General features: G+C 40.4%; 1 protein-coding gene across 1 annotated transcript; it reads right to left on the bottom strand.

Moving 5' to 3' along the window:
* Nucleotides 1–1,642: 1,642 nt before the first annotated feature.
* On the bottom strand, nt 1,643–9,015 carry LOC109507732 (unconventional myosin-VI-like). The gene is made up of 4 exons (XM_019857355.1): nt 8,750–9,015; nt 4,210–4,356; nt 1,866–1,935; nt 1,643–1,791 (listed from the first exon to the last, which is right to left on the bottom strand). Exons 2-4 carry the CDS (start codon nt 4,324–4,326, stop codon nt 1,673–1,675), a joined length of 306 nt encoding a protein of 101 aa, XP_019712914.1. The 5' UTR covers nt 4,327–4,356; nt 8,750–9,015; the 3' UTR covers nt 1,643–1,672.
* Between the last annotated feature and the right edge of the window lie 1,905 nt (nt 9,016–10,920).

Raw genomic sequence — 10,920 nt, 5'->3', positions numbered from 1 at the left:
CAACTGAATACGAGGACACACGTGCACACAATATTACAATCAACACTTTGCTTTTGCTTCCCTTCTTTGGCTACATACTAAGTGACAAATAGATAAATAAATAAATAAATAAAGAGGCCATAGGTCAATATTGACCAATTCCTCCATTCCAACTTAAAGCAAAGAAGTTTGAAATATTCGTTTGTCTCACTTGATGAAATTATTCAATTTGTATTATTTGTAAAGGGGTGGGATAATCTATCTCTGAATGTTCTGAACTCCTGCTTCAACACCAGCATTGTATGGAGCAAAGGAAACCTTGGCTCAACTTCTCATCCTACGTCATCAGGGACTTGTTTAGACAGCTAATTATTTGCAACTGAGTAAAAAAGCTCCTCTGCTGATTGTAGCCAAATAAGTGCTTTGATTCAGTCCCCGCAGGAATCCGCGATTCCGCGATCGTGGAATTTCACGTAGATTTCAACGCTCTCCGCGGAATTGAAAGCAGTCTGCGGTAACAAGGAATAGGTGCAGAATATTGTGTTTCTATGACGGTTTACAAATATCCAGGTCAAGTGGCTGGTTTACACTTTAAATATCGCTTGTTCTGCCTCAATCCCATAGTTAATTGTTTTTCACTTTATAAGTCATGATATATATCATATATAGATTTTCCCGAGAAGGGAAGAGAATGCTGATATTTCCTGAAACAATTCTTCATTATTACAACTTTATTTATATAGCGCATTTCACAACAGCTGCGGATGTAACATGAATAGATTCAATACAACAAAAGAAAGTGCTTTATAGGTAGTCACTTTATGTCCTTTTCTTAATGCCCATGAAAAATCAACTTTCAAGCGGCGGAATCAAGATTGTCTCTACAGAATCAGGATTGCTCTCTGTAGAATCTGTATTTTTCTCTGCAGATTCCTGGGGGGACTATTAATTGCTGCAAGACACGATTTAAAAAAAAACATTAAAAAAAACAAAAAAAACATTCCATTGACCAAATTCTTTAATTTACTTATAGTTGTCAAGTTACAAAATGACTTAAACGACTTTGTTGTAATAAATGCGTCAATACAGCACCGTCGGGTGTACCTAAAACAAATGAGGCACTTCCTTCTAGTAGCTTGATTTCAAATACCCATTGTGACCGGTTCAGAGTGAAGAAAAAAATTTAAAAGTTCTGAAGGCAATTTTGTGGTAAAGAGTCAACAGTGAAAGTACATATTGCGACCACTACCTTTCTGACTCTAACTGAACTAACCACATTGTTTGCCAGTCCATGTGCTTGCTTTAACAAAGTATGGTACACGGGCTAATGTCAAGTGGCATTTGTGCGTGACTTGTACTCGACCAGCTTCCCGCTCACTTGTTTTCTTAGCAATAGTGAGAGAGGATTTTCTTGGAGCTTTGATTTGACTTGGCTCCTTAGAGAGACAGAGGTTCCAAAATAGGAGACTCTATTTTGTCTTTCTGTCATCGGTTGGTGAACAAAAAAAAAAAAAAAAGCATCATCGGATAGTATATGGCACTGATGCACACTGTTTGCTTTTGAGAAAATGGAATGTGTTTAGGTGCGCCTTATAGTGCGGAAAATACAATCCTCAGTTATTGAGATAGGAGTTGATTATTTGGATAATCGATTAGCTGCCAGTTAATCGATTAATTTTGACACCTCTACTGCCTACGCTCCATTGTCAATAAGTGTAAGAGCGGATGGAAGACATACATAGATATGTTCCTTTGAGTATCGCACTTTGACGTTGTTGAGTAGAGTGGCTTCATTCAAATACATCAGGGAGCCTGAAAAGACACAACAAACAACATGATGTTTTGTAGGACAATAGGTCGAGAGCTGAACATTGAGTTTCACTCACAGTTGTCCTCAACATGTTTGTTGACATCATCTTCTGCAGGAAAAACTTGGCTCATCGGCGCAAGGAATGTCTAAATGGGATGGATATAAGAATTGATGACTTCAGCGTTATGGATTCAGGCAATTGTGCAGGATTTATGACTGATGAATCCTAAATCCTAAATCTAAAAGTAGAATTGAAGGTTTAATTCACAGGTGCCAAACTCAAGGCCAGGCCAGATCCGGCCCACTGCCTCATTTTATGCTGCCCTCGAAAGAAAATTATGTGTGTCAACTTGCAGTATCCTTGCTAAAATCTATCCCGAAATATCTAATTGTCGTGTAATAAATAATGTTAAGATTCAGCAATAATGTTGTTACCCTGTTCACAATAACTGAACGAACTATTATAGTTGAGTTGACTAATTTCAAAACTAGTAACCCATTGATTTGTTGTTTTCAAGTAACAGTGCAATAACATGATTAGACATTTTTGTGGTTTCACTGTCAGGTTCCGCTGTAATCGATTAATTGATAATGACTAATTCCTCATAATCAATCAAGGAAACCTGCATGAGTTAAACCATCTCCAGTCTGAATCGCGGGTAGTTTACTTTTTTTAACGTCAAATACATGTCATAATCTAGTTTGGTTTCTCAATAAGAATAATTCCTCTTTAGTTCTTTGAGTCGCTTATGACAATACACAATGTTCATTAGAGTTGGTGGAAAGTGAAGCGATATTAAACATCATCAAAATCCAATCTTATGCATGCATTATCATGAATCAATTATCTGGCTTTAATATCACAGGAATGGCATCTGGAGGAATACGTTTCCCGGGCATGTGATATTCTCTCTCTATTGTGAAGCATTAATGAAAATGAACTCAATAGAAGAAGCCAGCTGTGAGAGAAACAAGGGCAGACATGGCGCAATGATGAATAATTTGGTGTGAACTGTAACAGGATCTGAACACCTGACTGACTGAGTGAACAAATGATGACTGCACTCTGTGCTGGGCCAGTGGGAACCAATAAAACGGATGCATTATTAAAATAAACCAGACTCCAAATATAACAATTAAGCAGCGGGAGTACAAGCACTAGTATTCCGTCTGAACCTGTATGACACCGTGTAACCTGAATCCTCTTAAAGCACGTAAAATTTGGAGTTCATCCATAATTTGAAGGGGGAAAAAATATGCCGAAAATGTAAAAATGTAACCTGTACTGTTTAATAAAGGCGGAACATATTTTTAATTATAAATCGATCTCAACAAGAAATGTAGTTTTGAATGTTTGACCAGTGTCACAGATTAAAGCAATCAGACCCAGCAACATGATTGCAGAGGAACAACAAACAAAGGTTACACCTTCATGTTCCCGCTTATTCACTCTGCACTGATGCACAGTTTATGATCACAAAAACAGACTGGAAGCAGACACAGAAGTACAATTTGTGGACTCATTGGACTAACTTGGCTCAAATCGGTGACAATAAAAAAAACACATGACAGATGCCAAAGCAACAAAACTGACAAAGAAGCGGCATCCAGGCCGAGGGTTGTGTACTCAGCTCAGCCGCTAACGAGCTCAGCTCTGCAATAAAGAGAAAGTGAGCGAGAGAGCGAGAGAGAGTTAGAGAGAGAGAGAGGGAGAGAAATAAAACGCTCAATGGGCCTTTCATACCCTCATTGAATGGGACACTCAAGCATAAACTTATGAACAAGTTCATGGAGGCCTAATTCAATGCTGAGTGCCGCGGTGATTAAAGAAACATTTCGGTCATGACAGAGCCATTCAGTGGGATTGATGCTTGGGTAAGGAATTTGAGTTGATTTGCCGATTCCCGGATTGTGTTTTGAAACCTATACCCTCCGCCCTCATTATCACTGAAAAACTCAACTATTTGCTGTTTCCGCTCAGACCAAAGCATTAAAAGTGTGACACTGGCACCATCTTGTGGAATATTGTTGGGTTTCATTCATCAATGGTGTTTTTTTTTTTTCTTTCCTCTGCGTTTGAGATGTCCTGTTTTGTTTGACGCTGCTGTAAACATGCAAGCCACGGGACAGCTCAGGTGTAGCAGGTGGCCTCTATTGTCTAATGAGCTGCTCTCTTCTCTGCAACTCTATCAGACACCTGCTGCCTCGGTCTTTTACTTATTTATGTCCGTGAAAATTTGCTCTCGCTCGTGTTTCATTTATTACACACAGTTTTGTAGTTGATACTTTTGTCAGAGTGAAACGTGGTTATTCACGTAAAAAAAAATATTGCGCTTATTCGGTGCTGAATGGGTCACATTGCAATTCTCAACGATCACATCACATTTCGTCCTACTTTTTTGTATGCCATGTTGACCCACCTTGCCCTTCTGGCTCAGCGGTTCTATGGTTAACGTGTCGGCTCCGATATCCACGATAGTGCCCAGCTGGAACCCGTCTGTGGGGTGGGGGGCCCCCACTGGTTTCCCGTCCTCCATGGCTTGGTTGTGGTCAGCACGGCCTGACAACTGAATACGAGGACACACGTGCACACAATATTACAATCAACACTTTGCTTTTGCTTCCCTTCTTTGGCTACATACTAAGTGACAAATAGATAAATAAATAAATAAATAAAGAGGCCATAGGTCAATATTGACCAATTCCTCCATTCCAACTTAAAGCAAAGAAGTTTGAAATATTCGTTTGTCTCACTTGATGAAATTATTCAATTTGTATTATTTGTAAAGGGGTGGGATAATCTATCTCTGAATGTTCTGAACTCCTGCTTCAACACCAGCATTGTATGGAGCAAAGGAAACCTTGGCTCAACTTCTCATCCTACGTCATCAGGGACTTGTTTAGACAGCTAATTATTTGCAACTGAGTAAAAAAGCTCCTCTGCTGATTGTAGCCAAATAAGTGCTTTGATTCAGTCCCCGCAGGAATCCGCGATTCCGCGATCGTGGAATTTCACGTAGATTTCAACGCTCTCCGCGGAATTGAAAGCAGTCTGCGGTAACAAGGAATAGGTGCAGAATATTGTGTTTCTATGACGGTTTACAAATATCCAGGTCAAGTGGCTGGTTTACACTTTAAATATCGCTTGTTCTGCCTCAATCCCATAGTTAATTGTTTTTCACTTTATAAGTCATGATATATATCATATATAGATTTTCCCGAGAAGGGAAGAGAATGCTGATATTTCCTGAAACAATTCTTCATTATTACAACTTTATTTATATAGCGCATTTCACAACAGCTGCGGATGTAACATGAATAGATTCAATACAACAAAAGAAAGTGCTTTATAGGTAGTCACTTTATGTCCTTTTCTTAATGCCCATGAAAAATCAACTTTCAAGCGGCGGAATCAAGATTGTCTCTACAGAATCAGGATTGCTCTCTGTAGAATCTGTATTTTTCTCTGCAGATTCCTGGGGGGACTATTAATTGCTGCAAGACACGATTTAAAAAAAAACATTAAAAAAAACAAAAAAAACATTCCATTGACCAAATTCTTTAATTTACTTATAGTTGTCAAGTTACAAAATGACTTAAACGACTTTGTTGTAATAAATGCGTCAATACAGCACCGTCGGGTGTACCTAAAACAAATGAGGCACTTCCTTCTAGTAGCTTGATTTCAAATACCCATTGTGACCGGTTCAGAGTGAAGAAAAAAATTTAAAAGTTCTGAAGGCAATTTTGTGGTAAAGAGTCAACAGTGAAAGTACATATTGCGACCACTACCTTTCTGACTCTAACTGAACTAACCACATTGTTTGCCAGTCCATGTGCTTGCTTTAACAAAGTATGGTACACGGGCTAATGTCAAGTGGCATTTGTGCGTGACTTGTACTCGACCAGCTTCCCGCTCACTTGTTTTCTTAGCAATAGTGAGAGAGGATTTTCTTGGAGCTTTGATTTGACTTGGCTCCTTAGAGAGACAGAGGTTCCAAAATAGGAGACTCTATTTTGTCTTTCTGTCATCGGTTGGTGAACAAAAAAAAAAAAAAAAGCATCATCGGATAGTATATGGCACTGACGTCTGCACCGAGAGTGTGAAAGCTTTACATCAATGTCATTAACAGCTCTCCGGCGTTAATCCTAAAACAAATACATCACCGCTAAAGCCGGACGCTATGCTGAAATATCCAATTAGGGGTGAGAGATTGTGGTCAAATGTCAAAGGCAATCGGTGTTGCAAAGTGCTGACACAGCCTTCAAACAGAAATGAATCCAGCAAGTTAACTAACTCAGCAGAACTGAGCAGTAAGTTACAGTTCATGGACCTGAATAGGTGTCCTTTCTTGGGGACATACAGTATTCTCTTTCGGGAAGACTGCACGTCTCAAATTAATGTCGACACCACAAAATCTACACCAAATACAAAGCCTTTAATAACACTAGTTTGCTCCAGTAACACACAATGATGATCTTTGTGGGGTTTTGGAAAAATGAAGTACACGTCTTGGCCATCTACGTTTACTGTTCAAGTCAAGTCAAGTACAACTTTATTGTCAAATGCGCTGAATGTGCAACATACAGCACAGATGACATTTCTTTCCTCTCAACCAGACAACAAGACAACAAGAGGATCCGCTGCGGGTGCCCGCGCCGCCATCAAAAGAACAGTTAACATAAAATGACAAAATAATACAACACAACACATAAGACACAGACAGTCGTGCAATCTTAACCTTACTGACAACCTTACTGTTGATTCTGTCTCAACTAGTTTACTCTGTTTAACCGATATCAACATTAAAAAAAAAAATCATCCGCAACATTATATTAACATAACATTGTCAATTAAGGAAATGTTTCTCCGTTGTCTATTAGGGGAATGTGTTCTAATAGCTATGCCTAGTACACAACAAGTAGCCGCATGTCTTGGCCTGGTTTCAGCACACTCGGGTGGTTGCTATTTCATTGACCTCAACACACCTCACATTTGTATTAAGAAGTGACGTGCTTGCAGAATCACCAGAACTATCGTGGAGGTCAGTGATGCGAAACAAATTTCCTCTGGAACAGAGACTATAAGTAGATGAGGGAAATTTATCACAAATATAACCTTTGTATGATCAGTATGCTGTTATCTGAACAAGAACATGCAGTATTAGCAAGAAACAAAAACTATAACTATAATGTTCCAGAACAGGATAAGATGACGGTTTTTTTCCCCCCCTTGTGCGTTATCTTCAACCTCCCAAAGTTAGATCAAGGTTGAAGTCTTTCAGAGTTCCCGCGGATGTCTACTTCAAATGGTCAACCCAATCATAAAGGAAAATGGGTCATTTGGCAAAGGGCGTTTTCATTGAGGAAAGGGCTTCATTTGTACAAATGCTGGCGAAAGAGCAGCAATAGACGCGGCTGTGTTGTTAGTTCCATGTTAAAATGGGAGTGGAACGCGTAATTGCACAGAGTTTCTATTGCTGTCTTATTTTATTCTTGGTTGCGATCAATAATGCAAGTGAAAGTGGAGTCTGAATTAATTGTTCCCTACTTAAGTTGTCACATACGATAGATGCAGACGGATGTGGGAAGCTGGCAGAGTCTATTCAATCCCAGTTATTTGCAGTTGCAGAACGGCTGCAACACCATGTTTGTTTTGTTTGTGACGTGTGGTAAGTCGTGGGGGTTTTTTTCAGTTTAGTTTAAAGAACAAGTACAACAAATGTGTATGCGATAGAGATGCTAAAGAACAAGATGATAACAAAACAGCGTTTAAGAAAAACAGGCGGATAGGATTTAAAGATGGTGTGGTTCATGATTGCAGATCATGTCCACACCATGCACGGTCTTGTCATGTTTATTCACCAGCAAGTTACACGTCGTCCTGTTGCTGATGTCTTGCCATTTACAGAGCTCATACAGTCACATGTTAAGAAAGTTAGGGTAGAGTGACCGTTGGGTGTACCAGTTGGGTAACTGGAAATGTGGCTGTAGCAATTAAGTGGCAACACCTATTATTTTCTTCTTGAGTGAAAAAAGGGGGCATTTATTTGAGGTGAAGTATTGATTAATTTAAGTCGCAATAACATGAGGAAATTGAGGCAATTACAGTAGAGTCAACTATTGACTACATATGGTACATGATGCTACGTGATTCACAGGAGGGCCTTTGGTTTCGAAATGTGCCACATTATAAAGAAGCTGTCACACAATGCGGTCCAGTATAGGACTTAAAGGAGGGCCTCATCCTAAAAGTGGCATCTTGAACCAAATGTGTTGGCGCTCCGCACACACCTCAAATCCTATTAGTATCTGACCCTAATCCAGACAATGGAGGCGAGACAGGCTTCAGGGGGGATGATTAAAACCTAACAAATAAAAAGTCAAGTCATTATTTGAGGTAATGCAAATCAGTGGTACATGTCTAGTACAGCGATGCCGGGTAGGAAATATGAGAATGGATATAGTGCCTGACAGGAACACACACTCTTGTTTCCTGCTACTTGCTTCCTGTTCCCTGCTGGGCAGAGGCACATGGAAAATAAATCAGGATGAAGGGGGACACAGGTTGGGATTTTAAGAGGCGCACATCTTTAAAATAGAGTACAATAGGCAGTCCATGCAATATTGAATACAATTTTATGAATACATGTATGACACTTTTAAAATACTGTACGTCAGCAAAGAGAGTCTCAAAACACTGATTTGAATGTGGCAAAGTTGAGGGCACCCCACTTTCCATAGGCCCCTCAAACCTCTAGCAGCACCCCTGCGTCATCCTAGTTCAAAAGTCGTAGTTTACGTCAAGTCGTTGTGGTCACTTCCAGACTAAAAACACTGCTTGATTAATTTGGCTGCTTTATTGTTTTTATTTGACCAACCGTGACATTCAAGCAAGTCGGGTAAGTTAATTAAGGACCATTAGTGAAGTAACTGAGTTGAGATGCAACTCCAGCCTACCTGTTGCTCCTCCAATGGTGCAATACTCAATTTGCGTCGTGTATCCTTTAAACAGTGGAATTCACGTTTGTGGGGCGCTGGTGACGACTTCAAGGTCCCTCATCCACTCATTCAACCGCAAAAGACTTCAGCGCCGCCGGCGTTTCCCCACCAGAAGTGACTGAGTCCGACCCGAAGACTCAGTGGATGTCGGACAGGCAGTCCAGCAGCAAAGAGGAGGAGCGATACCTCCCAGCCACGGTGCGTTTATTGAACCTCGGAATATCTTGTGACTGATAGTTTCTCCCACTAAAATATTGCGCTGGTGTTTATCTTGCTGTTGTTGCTACGATCCGCTATCTTTGAAATTAATATAATTTCATTTTTTTCCCTTTCTAGATTCGACGTTTCTCGTGATTTGTCTTCCTCGGGAGATTTTTTTTTGTTCTTGGTGCAAGCTAAATACACGAAAACGATCAAGATGACAAACACCAATACACTTTACGTTAGTGCAATATTTCCTGTTGATTGTTCATCTGTATTAAATGATTTAGTAGGAAATTAGTTAACTCAAATTAATAAAATTTTACGTCTGTAGTATTGGCATAGTCGTACATTGTGTCTTCGGCCAGAATACAGTATATATTACTTCATTCATACCACTGGAATGCAGTCAGGGGCCGAGCCCTCAAGCACTGATTGATGCTGCTTTCGAGGAAGGTGCAGGGAATTTCGGACTTTTTCGATCTCCAACCAGGAAAAAGTGCACTGGAACACCCTTTTGAACTGGGGGTCCGAGTTGCGAGGTCGGACTTAACCGACCGTCATGGAGACACAGAGTCTGAATGGCAAAACATAATTTACAATCTTATTCATCTGTATTTTGTCTTTATTTCATAACATGTGACTTGGATACTCAACTACAGTGATTTTGCGCTTAATTTATCCGATTCCAGTTTCTGTGTGTTGCCACGTAAATGTGATCTGCCCAATACCTTCAGAATCCAAAGTGCTAGCATCATTCTTACTCACCCACACATTGATCTGCATTTTTTTCGTCCTGTGATCGGTTGAGCTCCATAGACTGTTACGTTTACCCTTCTGATTGGCTGATCTTAATAGGCGCAGGAATGATTGATTTACAGGACAGGACAATGTCGGATATGATTGACAAATTCATTTTCAAGGTGAACTTTTCAAGAAAAATTGGATTCTTTGAGGTTATGACACGGATCAGCAAACAGAGAGATTCTGTTGTAATACGCTCATGCGTGCTGCTGTTTCGTGACCGACTCACATCTTTGTTGGGAAGGCATTTCAAGTAAGCATTTCCCACTTACTCAAACCAAATCAAACAAAAGGTTTTGTTGATACATATGATACCAAATTAAACTGAGGAAGCAGATGCAAGACGTTGGCGGACGTTAGCACGGAAGTTAGCACGGAAGCTAACTGCGGACGTTAGCACGGAAGCTAACTGCGAACAGACGCTACGCAGCTGAAACCCACCACCAGAGACCAACAAGCCGAACGCCAGCGAGCGTGAGGGAGCCGGAAAACCCACTTGCCACGTCAGCAACACCCAGCAGCAAGACCACTGGACACGTCACCAACTAGCATACAACCGGCTAGCAACGAGACCCGACAAAATGCCACCCAAACAGAAGCAAGACACAAAGCAGGATGAGGACTTCCTGACCCTCACTCAAGTAAACGAATTACTCCAGCAACAAAAAGAGCTTTTTACTGCGCTCTTGCAACAACAACAGGAAAATTTCAAAGGATTTGTCAAGATGATAATCGACTCAACAAACTCACGACTTGACACTTTTACCAGGGAAGTCCAAGAAATAAAAACCAGCATCAACTTTACCCAAAAAGAGGTAGACGACATGAAAAAAAATCTAATCGGCAAAACTGGCCATTCCAAAGACATGCAAGCAGAAATCTACAAAATATGCGACGGCATGCTAGCATTAACAGACAAGATGGACTACTTGGAAGGACAGTCAAGAAGAAACAACTTGGTAATTGATGGAATTGAGGAAACACCGGGAGAAACGTGGACTGAAACAGAGGAAAAAGTTCAAAAAATCCTCAAGGAAAAGCTGCTGTTACAGGGACAAATTGAGGTGGAGAGAGCTCACCGCACAGGAAGACATGAACCTGGAAGACCTCGACCAAGGCCAGTT

This window comes from Hippocampus comes, unplaced genomic scaffold (assembly GCF_001891065.2).
Source record: "Hippocampus comes isolate QL1 unplaced genomic scaffold, H_comes_QL1_v1.1 scaffold32, whole genome shotgun sequence".
Lineage (NCBI taxonomy): Eukaryota > Metazoa > Chordata > Actinopteri > Syngnathiformes > Syngnathidae > Hippocampus > Hippocampus comes.
Note: the sequence above shows the minus strand (reverse complement) of the source record. Positions and strands in the feature narration are given on the sequence as shown.